Source organism: Takifugu rubripes, chromosome 21 (assembly GCF_901000725.2).
Source record: "Takifugu rubripes chromosome 21, fTakRub1.2, whole genome shotgun sequence".
Classification (NCBI taxonomy): domain Eukaryota; kingdom Metazoa; phylum Chordata; class Actinopteri; order Tetraodontiformes; family Tetraodontidae; genus Takifugu; species Takifugu rubripes.
The window spans coordinates 6,471,905-6,489,156 of NC_042305.1; the positions used below are offsets into that span (position 1 = coordinate 6,471,905).

Sequence of the window (17,252 nt, forward strand, 5' to 3'; positions counted from 1 at the left end):
AAAGGTGAAGGCAGTGGTTGCCATGACAACCAAAGTGTGAGCCATCCTCCTTGAACTATGTTTGTGCAAATATCGATTATCTGATCAGATCAGACATTCTGTCCATAACAGCACTGAGGTTCTGGAGATTCATCATCAGATTAAACATCATCATCACACACATCATCTTACTGGTTTCTCTGCAGGTGAACAATGTGGTCAAGTCCATCCACTGGGATGATGTAAGAGACCTGTAGACAAATAAATCCAGAAATCATCAGAGAGCCATCAAAGACAACACAAAATAAATGAAACAACTTTCATTGATGTCTTGAGCAAAAGGTTAAATGCCAAGTGAGGGGCAGCAGGAAATGCTGAGTAAGGGGGTGAGGTCACAGACAGGAAGTGGACCTGATTGGTCAGCAGCACTTCTTTCAGAAGGTCAGAGAGGAAAGTCCAGTACCTGACTGGGAAGCGTTCCATTTGCCTCCCTCCTGAACCGACCTCCTACTGGCCTAGGAACCGTCAGCTGGTAGGAGGAGAGATGCTGCGTCTGAGGGTCTGTAGGATGAAACCCATGAAGACTGGCTCAGATTATAAAGGTGCTGTTACAGCTGAAGCAACATGTTGCTTCATCACACACATAGACATATAGGCAGCAGTTTAATGTTTGTTTGGCGGTATTATTCCCATTTTATAACCTCCCTGTTTGGTTCTCAGCTGTCTAAAGTTCTGTGTTCTAACCCGTCACGTGTAAGTAATCAGGTTTTAGAATGTGGGTCAGGTCACATCGTTGGAACATTTAATCCCTCATGAACTCAACACACCAGAACAATTCTGACACACAGAGAGAAGTTCCTTCTGGACTCAGAAGAATCTAAGCTGGTAGCTGGATTCATCTTTGTCTCTATACCACCTTCATATGGACCAGCACCATCCTGTTCACCCCAATGACCAAAATCTTCCCCAAAGTAACAGCTGGTGGATTCTGGTTGAACATAACAGGGAGCCAGAGGAGAGGACGCAGTAGTCTGCTGGCTAAAGACCCAGTCCGGTGGGTAAAAACCAAATCCGGCTCGGTGTCCCCTTACTCACCTCCACACTGGGATTCTTGACTGAACAGCAGCAGACAGCAGCAGATCTCCAGCAGCTTCGTTCTTCCTCCGATCATCATCATCTCTTTTTTTCTGGATGATTCAACAATCACAGCCCGTCTCCTCCGCCCGGTTTCTGCTGTAGCTTTCCTGGTTGAGTTCCAGCCGTTTCCCCCTGCGGAGCCTCATGCTAACTGGACGGGAGTGGTTTTCTTCCTCGGCCGAGCCATTCCTTTCCCGCTGTTAGCTGTTAGCAGCTAGCTAAGTCTCAACACAAACTCGTCTAGATGCTGAGTCCAGCATAAACAGGGTTTCTGGATTCCGCTTCGATTCTTTTTCTCCCAGATTCGGCTCCCAAAACTCGCCTGGAATCCAGATACAAAGTTCCCAGGAACACCGTTTCCGCTAAAGCCTTACCACAATAAAAGCAGCGTCGCAACCAGTCTGTTGTTTATGCCAAAATAAAGTATAAATAAATTGTATACAAATGTATTTTAGGGATACGTAGCTAATTCCATCATTTATTTTAAATATTAGAAATGATTCTCAACTCCAAAATAACTCAACAAATTCATTTCAAATTTGTCTCTATTATTTTTCCAACTACTCAGTCTACTTTGATTGGTTGATCGAGTACCGGGGACGAAGTTCCCTTTAAGCCTCAAGCCTTCATGAGATGAAGAGACAATTCTATTTTCTAAAGTTTTTATTATTATTTTGAAGGCAAACTCGTTACAAAGGAATTTGTTGGTTGTTTTTCTTCAGTTACGTCATACATGGGGGGGGGGGGGGTATGCGCATGCGCAGCTGGGAACTCTGTGTAGGTCGGGTGTTCCGTCTTGCAGCGATCAGACTCAAACCATCAGCCCGTGAAAGTGAGGATGCTGAAGGCGCTCCAACTCAAACCCTGGACTCATTTTAATGTTGGACATCCTTTACAGTGCTGCTGTACAACTTCCTCACTGGATATGTAATGTTCTGTATAAAATTGGTGAAGGTTTTATAGTTTTTAATTTAATTATAAATTTTTCTTTTATACTGAGCCCGAGTCATTTGTTCATCCTGTCATGGGTTCAAAAACCATAAAGTGTTTGTCTGTCTGCTCCAATTCATTAATCTGTCCAACCTAATCAATAAAGCGGCTCAATTGAAAGAAACTGACAGAACTTTAGAACTTCCAGTTAATGTAATACAAGTAAAATAATTACTTCCTTTCTAAAGTTGACTCGTGCCAAGGTTTGCCTTCCAAAGTAAGAGTTTCTTTTTCCAACTGTCGTTTTATTTGGAAATATTGTGTAGTCATTGTCACACTTTTGTGTCAATAATAACAATAATTTTGTGAGTTTCTCCAATTTTGTAGTTTACATTTTATCAAATACTACAGATAAAATTTCTTTGAACTTAATCCTCTTTATTCTTGGACACAAAGGTTAAAAACATATGGGATTATAATCTCAAGTAGAGTCAAATCAAACACGTTCTCTTCTGCTGTTAAAATGTTTGACAGGGCAAACTGGGTCAATTTAGGAGTGATATTACTGCATCAGGTGATCATCAGGTATCACATCATCATGCTGAGCTCACTTTCTTAGCCCCGCCCACCAACGAAAGTAGATATCAGATCAGAACAATGACAAGAACTACCTGTGAACAGATGGACGCATCTCATCTGCTCACACAACCAGGGAGGGATCTACCCTCTAACCCACCACAAGAGGGCAGCAGCGTGAAGAGCAGTTTAGTCCATTTTTAACCAATCAAATGATTCAATTTGCTGACATGACTGGTTTTCAGCCAGTTTGAGGTCAGTCCACTGATGTGTCAGCTTCTATGGCTCAGCTGACGGTACAGCTGGATGGTCATCAGCTGAACTTCAGGATCTCCAGGTTTGATGTCAATAGCCCGCAGGAAGAAGTCCAGAGCATTCTCCAGCTGCCCACTGATCAAATGTTCCTTCCCTCTACTAACCAGCGACTCAAAGGTATCAACAACATCATCCATCTCCGCAGTGCAGTGGTCCACCCTCTCAGAAGAACCCAGCTCAGGATCAGTGCTCGGTTCCTCAGTCTCACAGCTCATGGCTTCTCTGGACTCACTGTCCCTATCTTCTGGCTCCACCTCTTCTTCTGTATTTAATGTCTTTTCTCTAGTCTCCTCCAGCTGAAGCTCACTGCAGCGTGGAACAATAACGTCGTCCAGTTTAGCCTCATTAGAATATCTTTCTGACATGTCAATGTCATTCTCCTGGTCGTGGTTCTCCGTGTCTTCATCATCCTGGTCCCGATTCTCCATGTCTTCACCATCCTGGTCCTCATTCTCCGTGTCTTCATCATCCTGGTCCCGATTCTCCATGTCTTCACCATCCTGGTCCTCATTCTCCGTGTCTTCATCATCCTGGTCCCGATTCTCCATGTCTTCACCATCCTGGTCCTCATTCTCTGTGTCTTCATCATCTTGGTCCTGGTTCTCCATGTCGTTGATGATTAAACACAGAAGGGAACGGCGTGAGGCTACAGAGGTGTTTCCTCCAATGCTTTTCCTGGAGTCAGAAGATACTGATTTGGGTGTGGAGGCTCCAAGAATCTGAAATGAGCTGTCGAGTTGGCTCTTGCTAAGTTCCTTCCTCTCATCATCATCCTCATCATCGTCAGTGTCATAGATAACTGCTGCTCCTTTCTTCTTGGTCAGGATGATGGAATCATTCTCTGATGGGTCTAATTTCAGGCTTTGGTGGAGCTCTTCTTTGTGGTGCCACTCAGAGAGGGATTTGTTCACGTCAAAGCTGCTGTTGATCTGAAGCTGTGAGAGCAAGTTCCTCTCCTGATGGGCAAGGACCTCTTGGTCTGAAAACACCTCACTGTCCTCAAGCCGCAAGTTGAAGTCTCCTTGAAAACACGCGAGACCTGGGCTGACGCTGGATGATGTCTCTGCTTTGATGCTCAAATTTGATGGCTGTAGAGCAGAAGCGCTGCTGTTCTGCGGTGGTGTCAGATGGTCTTCTTCCAAGTGGAGGTCTGAACTGGGTTTCGATGGAAGAGTTTCATTTAGGATGTGATCATCTTCGACTGCCGTCAGGTACGGCTGACTACGGTCGCCGGCATAAACGGCTGCAGTCTCAGACGTGATGGAAGAATCCAACACCAAAGACTCCTGAATCACCTCCTGAAAAGCTTCTGCTGCCTCCACAGAACTCTCCTGAGAAGCTTCTGCTTCCTCTACAGAACTCTTCTCCTGTTTGTCAGAGTGGATTTTGGAGGAACCCATGTCTTCGTCCATCTTAAAAGAGTCATTCTGGATCGCTGCTACAGGAGATTTTTCTGCTATGATCTCCACAGTGAGATCAATAACCGAACTATTTCGATTCTGCTGGTTGGTTGTCCCACCAGAGTCAGACTGGTCCAGTTCCTTCACTTCGGGAGAGCTGTTCCAGTCCTGCTGTGGGAAGGAAGGACTGGTTTTTGGTTCGTTTTTTTCATGGGAATGTTCTCTGCTCCTGTTCTCCCTTAGTTGTCTAAGCCAGGTGGGTTCTGTGCTTGATGCCATGTTCTCAGTCAGCTGCATCTGGAGCTCAGATTCTGCTTTCATGAGCTCCTGGGCCTTCTGGACCCGTCCTTCAATATAATGGTGCTCCACCTGGTCTTCTGGTGTTTCATCATGATTTATGTCCAAGGAAAACATGAGGTCATGATCAGAGATGCCAAACATCTCCATGCCGTGGAGATGGGCGATGTGCTCGTCCAGTTGAGGGTCAGTCCATCGGTGTCTGGAATGCAAAGCCTGGAGCTGGAGCTGTGTGGATGAGGACCTGGTCTCCTCCAGAGTGAAAAGCTCTTTTAGCTCTTGCTTGCTAAAGTACCGGAATGGGTTCTTTTTATCTCCTGTGCTCTGTCTGATAAGTGAGTCTTTAAAAACCTGCCGCCTATAGATCTTCTCCTCCACCGTTCCACAGGTGATCAACCTGTAGATGACAACATTTTCCGTCTGTCCAATACGATAGGCCCTGTCCACAGCCTGGGCGTCAGTCGCCGGGTTCCAGCTGGGATCGTAGATCACCACACGATTGGCTGCTGTCAGAGTGATGCCAACTCCTCCCACCTGGGTGGTCAGGAGGAAGACGGAGTAGCTCCTGTCCATCTGAAAGAGAGAGATCCTCCTCTCTCTCTCTGTGATCTGCTTTATTGTACCGTCCAGTCTCATCACCTTGAAGCCTCTGTTGCCCAGGATACGTTCAAGGATGTCAAGAACTTTACGATAATGAGCAAAGACCAGAGTGCGGCAGCCTTCTTCCCGTAGCCTTTCCAGAAGTCTAAACAGAAAGACAAGTTTTCCCGACTCAGATATTAGAGTTTCGTCACTAACATTTGAAATCCCTTGTGCCTCTGCGTCCACCGCTGTGTCATCTCCTACCAGAGCATTTTCTCCACGTTCCTCTAATCCTAATTTGGTGATGGCAGCAGCAGACAGAAGTCTAGGATGGTCACAGAGCTTTTTCAGAATGGTGAGCTCAGCCAGAGGTGACCTGGTGGTAAGGAGCAGCTCTTTAATGTGGTCCAGAGAAATGAACTGTCTGTATATGTCCTCCTGAATGGAGCTCAAATATGTCCAAACGATCAGGTCATTCTTTCTGGTTAGAGTGGGCATCACAGCCCCAGAGGTTTGTGGAGTCTCTGGGATGTCAGCGTGGGCCTTTGCTGTCGTTTCCTCTTTACAAAAATATACACTGTCTACCTTGTTTTTACGAATATCTGCCTTTGTCCTGCGCAGGAAGTGAGGTTTTATGATGGTCATGAGGTTCTCAGACATCCGGGAGCCAAGAACTTTTTCCCCCGGAGTGGCGTCCTTTTCTCTGGCACGAGTGATAGGGTTCTCATACTCTGTTTTAAAGGTTTTAGCTGTGCCGAGTAGAGTGCCCTGGCAGGCAAAGTCAAAGAGAGACCACATTTCCTTCAGGTTGTTTTGGACTGGCGTCCCCGTCAGAAGAACTCGGTGTTTAGATGGAATGGCATACGCACTCTTGGCTGTTTTGGTGGTTGTGGTTTTGATCTTGTGTGCTTCATCTAGGATCACGTAGTCCCAGGTGAACTCTTTACCATTGTATGAGGACAGCTGCTGCCAGTTGTTCATGAGCATTGTATATGTGGTGATGACAATACCACCTCTCCTTTGAACCTTCCCCAGATTCCTGCTCCTCTCCCCTTTACTAGTGCCGTGAAACTCCTTGACTCTCATCCCAGGAGTCCACTTGGCAAACTCTTTGGTCCAGTTTGTGATGAGTGAAGTTGGCATGATTAGCAGAGTGTGCTTCACCAGCTCGCTGTCGTACATGCCTGACAGGAAGGAAATCACCTGGATGGTCTTGCCAAGGCCCATGTCATCCGCCAGGATCCCACCTTTCAGTCCATCCCTGTAGAGGCTGTACAGGAAGGCCACCCCTTGTCTCTGGTAGTTATAAAGCTTTTCGTGTAAATCCTTGAAAAGCATTAAACCGCTGCCGTTGACGTTGACGAACTCATCATCATCTTCCTCCGAGTCATTCTGTGAAATCAGTTCTTCAATTTTCTTTATCCTAGTCTCTAGTTTCAGACTCTGGTGAATGTCAAAGGCCAACTTGAATAATGTCAGCGCTCTGTTCATGTCTCCCCGCTTGGCAGCATCTTTACCATCTTGAATCAACCTGGAGGAGGCAAAAACACCCCAGTGTTACAATTTTAACTGGGATTTTCCAATAACCACACTTCAAAATGTCAATAGTGCACGTGAGCATTCAAGATGTGGAGGTTATCAATAGAGATTTCTTTGTGAGTAGTTTAAAATTCTGTGTACAGCAGCATGTTTCAATCAACATGTTCAACAAAAAAAGAGATTTGAAGATGTGACTGATCAGAAACATGACTGTGAAAGGGTGACAACACTAGAACCCAACAAAACACACTATTTAATCAGCGCTCCAACTCAGAATAATGCCAAAACAACTTTCACCATAAAACTGTTCAACCAAAACTCAACAAATAAATATTTCTAATATAAAAGTTGCACTATGATATGATATGATATGATGCGTCCACTTTAAACTGTGAACCAAAAATCCTTTATTGAAAAGAAAAATAGAGAATTACACTGCCATCTGTCAGGCTTGGGCACAACACGAACGCACATCAGTGACCTAAAATGACGTCCTGTTAGGACTTTAATTAGTCAGCGACTTTAATTATCCGTTTGCATCTCAGATTGAACCCAACAGCAAAGTTACCTGTGGTATTCGTCCATTCTGTCACGTGTTTCCAATGACAAAGACCTGTGGAGAGACAAGCTCAGAGTGAGACAAGCGTCATCTCTCATAAAGACAATAGTCCTTTTCTTCCCAAAATCAGCTCCAGGACAATCATCGCTTTGTGTTACCTAAACAAGGTGGTTATGAATTTTCAGCTAATAACACAACTGCAAATGTATCATTATATCCCAAATCCGAAAAAATAATTTCAACCTTACAAAGTTCTAAAAAATAAAAAATGCAGCAAAATAATTATACGTATTAACAGTTTACTAACAAATGTAGTGTCGGTTTAATGATCGTCTGATGTTATAAGCCCTTAATTATAACGTCAATCACAGCAGATGCTAACAACAAGCAGGAAGCTAAGGTAGCTGCTAGCTGCGATACTAACTCCCAGAACAAAATCAGAGTCGCCTTTTTACTCACTTCTCCAATCTCTCGGCACAAGCATCCATCATAACACCGATGCGTCCAAAACAACCACGACAAATGACGAGTCTTCAGTTAGAAGTCAGGTTGCTGCTACGTTCATTTACTGCAACTTCCGGTGTTCGAACGCACAGCGTTCCCCGCTATTTTGTTCAGGCCAATCAGAGAGCACGTTACTCTGACGCTAAAAACGCAGCGATCCACTTGAGGAAAAACCAAACTTCTGGTGGGTGGGACCACAGGGAGCCCAGCCAATCAGCAAAGAGGTAGGAATTAATGAGGTGACAGGAAAAACACGCCTATTTCGTCGTTTCCGTCTGTGTTCAGAGACATTATCGGATTATCGGTTCGGCTGTCAGTTTGGTTCAGACACAAAAAAAGCCAAAATTCTGATTGTGAATGATGGATTTATTCATCTGTAACATGAATACATATTCAGGTCTACAATATTTTGCAAAGCTGAACTCTTACATGAAGATTCAGACTCTTGATACTTGAACTTTACTGGGGTGATTTGTTAAAGACCCACCTGTATATACAAGGTCATGACCTGACCAATACCATCCCGACATTGATGGTAGATTTGGAAGGGGATGAATGTGGTGCAGGATTCAGGGACAGTGATACAATAATTCAGAGCACTGAGGAACTCCTTACTCTGTGAATGTTCTGGAGTGGACCAGGAAGAACCCTGACCAGAAACTTATCATACGTATCTGCAGAAACATGGAAATATCTGTTGTCTCTGTCCAGCCTGACAGAGCTTCAGAAGAGCTGTCACAGAAAAAGAAGTTGCTCCAACTAAGTACCGAGTAAAGAGCCTGAATACTGACGTCAAGGCAACATTGAGGTTTTTCTTTTTCAAGGTGATTATTGGCTGTTCTGCTTATGCAGTGGTCGCTAACAGGTCCACATAGTGTTCTACATGTTCCTCCACAGTTTCTCCTGATCACCTGGCGTCAGGCCAAAGATGCTAATGAGACAAAATCCAGTTAAAAATGCAGACGTATCCTAACAAAAGTCAGGATAAAGTTGGGATTATGGTGCATATGTGTAAGGAGCTTTAAGGATTATAATATGTGAAAGAAAAACAACACATACACAGAGTGTTAAACCTTAGACCTGGCTCATGGATTTAAAGAGTAGAATTACGGGAGGTTTTAATCCTTCAGAATAAGGGAGCCGTCTCCAGAGCTCTGATTTGAGCAGCAAAGACCAAAACTCTTTTCTCCACCTCAGCAGTGATGTCAGCCTGTGAAGCCCGAGGATGTTCTTGGACGAACTGTGCAATACCCAGAATGCACTGTTTCTGAGGACACACAGACAAAAGATGAGGTTCACCTGATTCTGTCAACATGCACATACAGCGCCCCCTACCAGGCAGGTACCTTGTAGGCGTCCACTTTGTCCTGGTTGGTGATCCGGTGCAGAAGCTCTCTGCTCACCTGGATTGACGTCACCGCCGCCAGAAGCGTCCGGTCCTCATCACTCTGAGAATCCAGCCATCGCAACATCGCCATCTGCAGGAAGATGTTTAATTAAGATGCCTAATGTGTCATTAAATATATTCTATGCAAAATCCCTTAAATCTGTTCAACAACAGGCCAATAACGTTGACTCTAGTCTTACAACAATGTTCTGATGTTTAAACATCGTTTCGGAGAAAAACGCTACATTTCTGCAACTTAATTCTGTATTAGAGAGAAAGAAAGCTATTTTGTTGAACAAAATCCTTATTCCTCCATTTTCAACAGTTGTTACACTGAGCCTGAAGCCTAAAAGTCAGAATTAAAACAACTGGAGGAAATGTCAATGTCAAAAGGGAACAAGTCATTTCAAGTGTTTGGATAAAATACTCTTAATTTACCTCCTATACCGTCAAAACCGACAGTTTCCTAGTTGTCTACAATGATGGGGGACAACAAGAAAATTAATTTATTGAACAACATCCCGTATTTTTGTGATCACTTTCTTTTTTACCTGCTGAATCAGCTGAGCGGTGCTCATCTCTGCTCCAGAGCTCATTGACCCCGACATGACCGGAAACATAAAAGGTTACTGTAAAAATCAAAAAGATTAACCCAGAGCTGGAGCAAATGCAGATATTTTCACCAATAAACAAAGACAAACACGATCATGAGCAGGAAAATATCGCCCTTCCTGTTTACGACTTTCTTCTTCTTTTCCACTGAGACTTGACTAATGTTCTGCTGCCACCTAGTGGACAGATCAAGATCCTCCAGCAGCAGCGTCTGAAGCTGCGAGTCCGCTTTGGATCGAAAGTAGCTTATCTTATTACTCTACTGGAAATGCTATTCGGAGTTTAAATTACTTTGAAACTAATGAGAATAGGAAACCGCATGTGGAAAAATGTCCCAAATATCCTTGAAAGAGGGGAAAAGGTGAAATTTGTGCACATAGACTTCGTGTACTGTAAAAGAATTAAAATTTTACAATTGTGTTTTATCACATCATAGTATGCATCATTCTATTTGTGTATGCACACATATATTGATCTTATCTAAATTCTTTATATTTCTGTTTGCGTTCAGTTAAAAGGGTTGGCTGATGAGTGCTGAGTCAGAGTAGCTAAACATCAAACCAGATAACACTTAATAACACTTTTATTCAGAAATGAGATTGCAAGGCCTTCTTAAACGTAAGCAGCATCAGTTGCCATTCACACTACTGGATTTAGACTTTATATACTTCAGTTACATCATCTGGATTCATTGTAAAGTCTTGAATCATTTAGGACAGCATCCACTCATAAATACCATCATTTTCAAACACTAGTGTAAGAAAGAACAATGTTGAAGGAAGTTGCACACTTCATGCTTGAATCTAAAACCTTATTCACAGCATGTGAGTCCCGAAAGGTCAGAGGTTACTTGAGTTCAACTCTGGTTAGCTGGATTAGAGAAGGATCCCAGCTGTTTGGTGTTGCTGTCCCTCAGCTGTTCAAGTTGTCTCTGTCCTCGTCGGTATAAATACTCAATATGCATCACATCTGTCTTCTTGATCCGTGCATTCACTCTGAACTCCTCACGGATTCGTGGGACGAAACCTGGTTTGTCCCTCCCGGCCTGTAGGAACTGCCGGTACAGAGCCAGCACTTGCTTCTGTAGCTTACTGTGTCTTGCCATCACAAGGGTGGACTGACTTGAAGCAGAACCTTCTCCCTGAGGAAACCAGAATGTGTAACTAATACAGAAAAGCCCTGGGGTACAGGCCCCTGAATGCACCAAAGGCCCCGTCAGTGTAGAGCGGCTTCCTCTGGTAGACTGAGGTGATGCTGCTCTCCTGCTCCTCAAGCACAAACCTGGGTCAGTGGAAACACACACAGATGTTTGTGACAAGGACAAACAAGACCCATAAACAAGCAGACTGTGATCTGATTTATTAAACCTTCCAATGATAGATGAATGGATGATAGATGAATGAGGGATGAACAGATGAGGGATGGATGGATGAGGGATAGATGAGGGTTGGACAGATGAGGGATGGATGGATGGATGGATGCCAAGGATTTTGTAAGGCAGTCTAAATCCTCTGTATGTCCAGCAGATCCTGACTCGACTTGAAAAACGAATGTAAATAATCTTGTTTTACAAAAAGATAAATAGGTAAATTCTTGTCAGAATGATGACTATTAAAAAAAATCAAAACAAAATAAAGCACAGAAAAAAACAACAGCAACAATTAGCAAAACAGAGTTAGTCGTTAAAAGCGAAACAGAGACAGGACAACTCAAAGACACATTTTTATTTGTTTAACAGAAAGTTGCTAACCAACGTTTTTTCGCTTCTTAAACGCTGTTCTTGTGTGAAAATCAACAGTTATTCGGCGACCGATAAATTGGATAAGTCGCTACTTACTTTGGACCGATGTTAGCTTACATGAACAGCCTCCGTGTGACCTTTCAGGAACACTTCCGGTGATATTCCGAGATAAAAGCATTTGTACAGAGACAAAACTGGATTATACAACCATCCAATCCCTTTGCAGGATTGTTAAAGGCAAAAACATTTTAACGTATTTCTTTTTTATTTATTTCTTTTTAGAGGTTTGACATAGTTGAAAATCCACTCCCGGAAGTCAAGATTAACTTCCGATTTTGCCGCCGTGTCAAATATCACAACAGCTCAGTGTTCAGGAGAATAAAGTGATCCATTTTTAAGGTTTGTCCGTCTATTCGTCTCTGACATAAAGTTTCCCGCTGACTAATAATGTAACGATTTCAAACCTTAGCTTTCAGCAGCGTGAATTACTGAGTCCCGTAGTTAAAAATATCAGTTCGGAAAACATTTTTCTCTAAATGTATGTTAATTTATTAAAAAATATATCAAGAATGAAACTCGTCATACAATTTGAAGTGCTTTCGTTTTTTTCTTGATTTTAGTTTATAAAACGATCGATGAAAATGCATTTGCTTGCCGACCTTGATGAAAGGTCGTTGGCTCCATGAACAATTTCTGCAGCTTCTGCTCAGTCATGGAGAAAAGCAACAAGCCCAGATTCCATTGGAGCCACCCCGGCCACGATGTCTGTAGCAACCAGCCGGTAACATTGCTGTACATATCTGCCCCCAGGGGGGAGCAGATTAAAGAGAGCTAAATCTGCTTCTCTGGCTGCTGAGTCTCAGAAGAACAGGTGCAAGTCTCGCTCCGGCCCATTGAAGGGCTTTTCTCAGCCCTGGTTCTGGAGCTGTTGCAGCCTGAAAGAGGCTGTAGAGTGCTGTGGACCCAGGACACTGATCAGGCCCAGCTGGCTCCTGTTGGGGACTGTGATTTGAAAAGAGCCACAATCTCAGCAAGTTGTGTGCACTAAAGCTGTATACTCAAGCTGACTTAATAACAGTAAATTCTAATTCCAGAGCTGTTCATGAATGTCCCTACAGACATGGAGGACACCGAAGCAGAGCAGCGCCAGCGGGTGGAGGAGCAGGTGGAGATACTGCTGGGTGGTCAGGGGTGGGAGGTGGAAAGGTATTATGTGGGTCTGGAGCAGAGCAAACCTGCAGCCCTGAGGAAGACCGTCACCTACATCATCTGCGCCGTCATCCTTAATGACAAGGTTCAAGACAACTGCTTGTTTCGGCTGATGTTACTCTTCCACTGAGTTTAATATGTACGTGTGCGTTTGTGTGTCAGGAGGAGGTGCTGATGGTGCAGGAGGCAAAGCCAGACTGTTATAAACTCTGGTATCTCCCTGCAGGAAGAGTAGAAGTGGGCGAGAGCCTGGAGGAGGCCCTGAGGAGGGAGGTGAGCCACCCAATGCACACAACTACTGTATGACAGAGGTGTGAGGAGTGTGCACGTGGCTGCTTCAGCTTTACAGCTGTTTACAGGTGAAAGAGGAAGCAGGGTTCGACTGTGAGCCAATTAGTTTGCTGCTCATCCAGGAACAGGGGCCCCAGTGGATACGCTTTGTCTTCCTGGCCAGAGTTACAGGTCAGAGGTCACTCATAATGTGTTTCATCAGCCACTCAGAGCTTTTATCTAAACTAAACTTGATTCCAAAGATGATTTTAGGGGAGATGTGTGGTTGTTTGTCCTAAATTAAAAGTGTCTCATGAGGATGACAACTTCTGAATAAAAGACAAGTTAGCTGCATTTAATCTGATTATAATCACTTCCATAAAAATGTTTTAATCTTTTAACCAAATCCATGAATGATTTTAGGTCCCTTTTCTACAGTAAATAGTTTATGTTTAATTATGTTTAGTTGTGAAAAATGTCTGCTTGTGTTGCGAACTGAACCTGAGTGATTGTTTTGTGTGTCAGGTGGGGCAATAAAGACGCCGTCAGCAGCAGATCAAGAGTCTCTTCAGGCCTCCTGGTGGGATCGAGAGTCCATCCTCCCTCTGAGAGGACGAGATATCCTGCGTCTCATTGACTGTGGTCTAAAGTACACAAGAGAACAGAACAGATTCTTCTCTCCAAACACCATTCCAACAGAAATATCAGATATCAAATTAACTGCGACTTTCATTTTAACATTGTTCGGCAGAAGAGCATTAATGGCACTTGTTAAATAACTGAATGTTCTCTAAATGTTCTTTAGGGTTTTTGTCTCTAAAGTCTAGAAAAAATCTAAATGATAGGAAAACAGTGTTATCAACAGCAGATGGAAAAGCAATGAATCATGGGAAGGAAACTGTCACAGTATGAAACATCAGATGACTCAAATCCTCATCCGGTGTTTCTAACATCATGAAATAAGACCTGCTCATTTCATAACATTCTTGCTGTGCTGCATTCAGGTACCGTAGGAATCCCTGGCATCCTGTCACGCTACCATTAGACCTGAGCTGTCGGCATGTAATTCAGAGGCTTGTCCTGGTCTACACAAACACCCAGCAGATCTGGATGCTGCTTGTCAAAGGTGGAACATCTTCAGTCACTGAGGATCTTTGTTGGACTACATTACCCACAAGTCTGTGTGTCTTTCTTCAAATCACCATGCGTATGTATTGACTACACTTGTTGGGGTCTCGCAGCTCCAGTGCTCCACCTCCCTGCTGCTGCAGCAGTGAAGACCCATGCCGTCACTTGGGCAGCCAACATGGTGGTGCAGGACGCCATGCCGTCTGCGTACTACGACCACGATGTAACCACTTTGGGCATCTTCAGCCTGCAACACAATGGCCGTCAGCACGGCAGGACCGATGGCGTGTGCTTCAACTCGCTGGTGGCATTGACACCCGATTACGTCCAGCTGAACGAGGATGGCGAGAAGATGGACGCGACAGAGACGGGTCAGCCGCCACCTGTGGAGAATCCTCAGTACATCTGGCATCAAGTCCAGAAAGAACCTCTGAGAGAGAAACTGCTGGAAAAGATCAGGAGCATGTCCATCTTACCCATTCACAGCATGTACTGATGGGCTGACCTGACTCATATTCTGAAAGGTTGGCTAAAAGAAATTATCTTTTAGTCTGAAAATACAATTTTCCTTCCTTTGTGTCACTTTTATGTTGATGCGTTCAGGTTAGCATGCTAACCTGTTAGCCTGTAATACCAGGCTGTACCTCCAGGGTGATGAGCATCAGCCTGGGTGACCACATCAAAACCAGGACGGTTCATCCCCTGGTGGTTTACTGCACTAACATTCACCAGGAACATAATGGTCCATTGATGACATGGAGGACAACCAGCAGCAACTCCATTGGTTCCCAGAAGTTCCAGGAATTAAAAATTGTTTAATTTAATAAGGAGACAAGTGAGTTGAGTTTCCACAAACAGGATGTGAATTAAGAGATTCGAGTGGTTGGAGGCAAACACACGCTGTAAAACACATGAATGAAGTAATAAAGTTTGAAAGTGTGTGAAATCAGTTTTATTGATGTTCAGTGTCTGATGAATAACTAATTCCTGATCAGGAGCCATGATCCTGGTTCGTCAGGATGGATCAGCTGAACAGTTTGTCTTCACCATGTTAGTGTTGACACTCTTCAGGTGTTTGTTTCTGGTCTCCAGACGGGTCAGCCACTCCCCCCTCAATCTGAAGACACACACACACACATGTATTGTTACCTTTGTGAGGACTTATAGAAGACAACCCACATTCTGACTACAACCTTACCATTAAAGCTAAACCTTGACCTGAACCTTCAAACACACACTTAAACTTGACCAGACAAAATGTACTCACTATAGGTTGAATTTTGGTTCTCAATATGTAGTGATAGTGTGTGTGTTTGTTTTGAAGCACCTCTGTCTTTTTTCTATTACGGTATTATTATATTTGTTCCATCAGTTGCTGGTTCTCTCTGAGCTCCACACACACACTGAAGGTCTTCAGGCTCAAATTAGAGCTCGTTCAAAACCCTCAGTCTTTTCACACATGAATGAGCCGCTCAGATCTTTAATGACTTGATATTTATCAGGGAAATTGCACTGATCGCCCACACACACATAAACACTCACACACTCACACACACTCTCATGTGTGATTTCTGTCCGTCATCACTGTGTCATTATCTCAACACTTGCTGCAGCAGCTTCTTCTCGGGTTTAACGAGGGTGGACAGAGAGGATTACGGGTACACAGAAACAGATCCCAGGGATTAGGTGAGGAGGTGCCGGACAGATCAGACTGGGACGGATCTGGCTGCTAAGTAGCATTTAACACACAGATGCACAGAAGAAACATCTTTAAACCCTCCAAAGTTCAGATTGGACATTTGTTTTGTCTAACTGGTTATGACCATGGACTGGCTGGTTCTGACCATGGACAGGCTAGTTTTAACCATGGACAGGCTGGTTTTGATGATGGATAGGAAGATTCCCACCTCTTAAGTGCGCTCTTCTCCATTCGTTGCTCCTCATTCTCCTCATACTGGCACCGGCTGCTGATCCTTTTCTCCCATAAGGTCTGGATGTGCTGTCGGTTGTGGACCAGAGCCAAGTTCATCTCAAAGCAGCAGACCTGACAAACACAAATCAGAAGCACACCAGAAACAGAACAGAGTGCAGCTGCTGGTCTGGACTATCTGACTGTTCTCATGTTAACAGCATGTTTCTACTTCTGGATCTATAATAATGTGTCAATAATCAAAAATATTAAACACAAAATTAAAAAGATCAAATACAAACCTTCACACAGAGATGAGTGTCCACCAACCTCTCAGGAGGAACAAATTACAGAGAAAGAGAGGAGAGGTAGATAAAGAAAGGAGAGCGAGAGGGAGGAGAGAGGGAGAAAGGAGAGGAGAGGTGAGAGAGGAAAGAGAAGAGAGGAGTCATCTTCCCCTCCTCCTCATCCCCTTTTCCTCCTCTTCTGCTCCTCCCCTTCCCCTCCTCCCCTCCCCTCTAATCATCCCCTACTCCTCTCCTCCCCGCTCCCCCTTCTCCTCTCCTCCTCCTCTCTGATAACAGCTGATGTGATCTCAAATGTGTTGACAACATGGAGAGTTGATGTATACATGAAACCTGTCATCATGTTTCTCAGAGAGGAGCAAGGGTGGCAGCAGGTTCTTCCCATCTTCTCCCCACATTCTCACCATGTTCTCCTCATGTTCTCCTCATGTTCTCCATACATCTGAGAAGAAACAAACAAGTCAGCACTGATGGAAAACTGAGCCCGTAAATGATCTGATGATGTCATTCACAATTGTGCGTGAAAGTCTTCACAAAAATAGAACTATAGGGATATGTGTGTCTGTGAGACAGAGAGAGACATGGAGGGAAAGAGAGCGAGAGAAAGGAGAGGAGATTGTTACGAAACGAGGGTTGTACAGGACCCGAACGCAGGCCAGGCCACAGTGGTAGAGTGGTCAACAGGTTTTATTTACAGGGGGGGCAGCCCACCAGGACTGCGTAGCACCCAGGGAACAGACACGGCCCTCCAGGGCACAGGGAGCAGGAGCAGCCCTCCAGGAAACAGGAGCGGCCCGCCAGGAAACACAGAACACCAACAAAAGACGAACAGACACCAACAAAAGACGGACAGCCACCCTGGCCCTGACAGGC

At 44.3% G+C, this 17,252-nt stretch overlaps 5 protein-coding genes and 1 long non-coding RNA gene across 15 annotated transcripts in view; 1 reads left to right on the top strand and 5 right to left on the bottom strand.

Annotated features, from left to right (window-relative positions):
- Nucleotides 1-1,497, bottom strand: part of adam9a (ADAM metallopeptidase domain 9a) — an 8,494-nt gene extending 6,997 nt beyond the window's left edge. Inside the window, exons 1-3 of the mRNA XM_011615307.2 lie at nt 1,075-1,497; nt 443-540; nt 172-230 (exon numbers count right to left, since the gene is read on the bottom strand). Coding sequence (XP_011613609.1) covers nt 172-230; nt 443-540; nt 1,075-1,156 — 239 coding nt within the window. The 5' untranslated portion in view covers nt 1,157-1,497. The remainder of the gene's footprint in view (nt 1-171; nt 231-442; nt 541-1,074) is intronic.
- A 977-nt stretch (nt 1,498-2,474) lies between these two features.
- ercc6l (excision repair cross-complementation group 6-like) lies at nt 2,475-7,930 on the bottom strand. Its single transcript, XM_003974627.3, has 3 exons — nt 7,774-7,930; nt 7,324-7,368; nt 2,475-6,747 (listed from the first exon to the last, which is right to left on the bottom strand). The coding sequence occupies exons 1-3, from the start codon at nt 7,803-7,805 to the stop codon at nt 2,895-2,897; spliced, it is 3,930 nt and encodes a 1,309-aa protein (XP_003974676.2). The 5' UTR covers nt 7,806-7,930; the 3' UTR covers nt 2,475-2,894.
- Nucleotides 7,931-8,163: 233 nt separating this feature from the next.
- LOC115247544 (uncharacterized) lies at nt 8,164-9,981 on the bottom strand. Its single transcript, XM_029829581.1, has 3 exons — nt 9,757-9,981; nt 9,165-9,296; nt 8,164-9,085 (listed from the first exon to the last, which is right to left on the bottom strand). The coding sequence occupies exons 1-3, from the start codon at nt 9,823-9,825 to the stop codon at nt 8,945-8,947; spliced, it is 342 nt and encodes a 113-aa protein (XP_029685441.1). The 5' UTR covers nt 9,826-9,981; the 3' UTR covers nt 8,164-8,944.
- Nucleotides 9,982-11,244: 1,263 nt separating this feature from the next.
- On the bottom strand, nt 11,245-12,348 carry LOC105418001 (uncharacterized). The gene is made up of 3 exons (XR_003886599.1): nt 12,218-12,348; nt 11,655-11,707; nt 11,245-11,378 (listed from the first exon to the last, which is right to left on the bottom strand). It is a non-coding gene; the product is annotated as an uncharacterized lncRNA (long non-coding RNA).
- nudt18 (nudix (nucleoside diphosphate linked moiety X)-type motif 18) lies at nt 11,796-15,114 on the top strand. Of its 4 annotated transcripts, none has more exons than XM_003974629.3 (7): nt 11,796-11,957; nt 12,677-12,852; nt 12,930-13,040; nt 13,127-13,229; nt 13,563-13,686; nt 14,042-14,163; nt 14,279-15,114. In XM_003974629.3, exons 2-7 carry the CDS (start codon nt 12,679-12,681, stop codon nt 14,659-14,661), a joined length of 1,017 nt encoding a protein of 338 aa, XP_003974678.1. In that variant the 5' UTR covers nt 11,796-11,957; nt 12,677-12,678; the 3' UTR covers nt 14,662-15,114. The 4 variants fall into 4 exon arrangements, with proteins under 4 accessions (XP_003974678.1, XP_029685438.1, XP_029685440.1 ...); XM_029829580.1 differs by lacking the exon at nt 11,796-11,957 and adding an exon at nt 12,366-12,593; XM_029829579.1 differs by lacking the exon at nt 11,796-11,957 and adding an exon at nt 12,366-12,588.
- Nucleotides 15,114-17,252, bottom strand: LOC115247545 (protein FAM240A). Of its 7 annotated transcripts, XM_029829588.1 has the most exons (6): nt 17,075-17,252; nt 16,892-16,941; nt 16,784-16,821; nt 16,377-16,404; nt 16,073-16,209; nt 15,114-15,282 (listed from the first exon to the last, which is right to left on the bottom strand). In XM_029829588.1, the coding sequence occupies exons 3-6, from the start codon at nt 16,819-16,821 to the stop codon at nt 15,180-15,182; spliced, it is 306 nt and encodes a 101-aa protein (XP_029685448.1). In that variant the 5' UTR covers nt 16,892-16,941; nt 17,075-17,252; the 3' UTR covers nt 15,114-15,179. The 7 variants fall into 7 exon arrangements, with proteins under 7 accessions (XP_029685448.1, XP_029685447.1, XP_029685443.1 ...); XM_029829587.1 differs by lacking the exon at nt 16,892-16,941 and having other exon boundaries at nt 17,091-17,252; XM_029829583.1 differs by lacking the exon at nt 16,892-16,941 and having other exon boundaries at nt 16,713-16,821; nt 17,091-17,252.

Excerpts from the sequence above, each read along its gene's own strand:
- ercc6l (XM_003974627.3), bottom strand. The coding sequence starts at position 7,805 with ATGATGGATGCTTGTGCCGAGAGATTGGAGAA. Across the intron at positions 7,369-7,773 it reads TGTGCCGAGAGATTGGAGAA|GTCTTTGTCATTGGAAACAC; the intron begins GTGAGTAAAAAG and ends GTCTCTCCACAG. Across the intron at positions 6,748-7,323 it reads AGAATGGACGAATACCACAG|GTTGATTCAAGATGGTAAAG; the intron begins GTAACTTTGCTG and ends TGCCTCCTCCAG.
- LOC115247544 (XM_029829581.1), bottom strand. The coding sequence starts at position 9,825 with ATGTTTCCGGTCATGTCGGGGTCAATGAGCTCTGGAGCAGAGATGAGC. Across the intron at positions 9,297-9,756 it reads CCGCTCAGCTGATTCAGCAG|ATGGCGATGTTGCGATGGCT; the intron begins GTAAAAAAGAAA and ends ATCTTCCTGCAG. Across the intron at positions 9,086-9,164 it reads ACAAAGTGGACGCCTACAAG|AAACAGTGCATTCTGGGTAT; the intron begins GTACCTGCCTGG and ends GTGTGTCCTCAG.
- nudt18 (XM_029829578.1), top strand. The coding sequence starts at position 12,661 with ATGAATGTCCCTACAGACATGGAGGACACCGAAGCAGAGCAGCGCCAG. Across the intron at positions 13,041-13,126 it reads AGGAGGCCCTGAGGAGGGAG|GTGAAAGAGGAAGCAGGGTT; the intron begins GTGAGCCACCCA and ends AGCTGTTTACAG. Across the intron at positions 14,164-14,278 it reads CTGGATGCTGCTTGTCAAAG|CTCCAGTGCTCCACCTCCCT; the intron begins GTGGAACATCTT and ends GGGGTCTCGCAG.
- LOC115247545 (XM_029829583.1), bottom strand. The coding sequence starts at position 16,786 with ATGGTGAGAATGTGGGGAGAAGATGGGAAGAACCTGCTGCCACCCTTG. Across the intron at positions 16,405-16,712 it reads TCTGAGAAACATGATGACAG|GTTGGTGGACACTCATCTCT; the intron begins GTTTCATGTATA and ends TCCTCCTGAGAG. Across the intron at positions 16,210-16,376 it reads ACACTCATCTCTGTGTGAAG|GTCTGCTGCTTTGAGATGAA; the intron begins GTTTGTATTTGA and ends TGTGTTTGTCAG.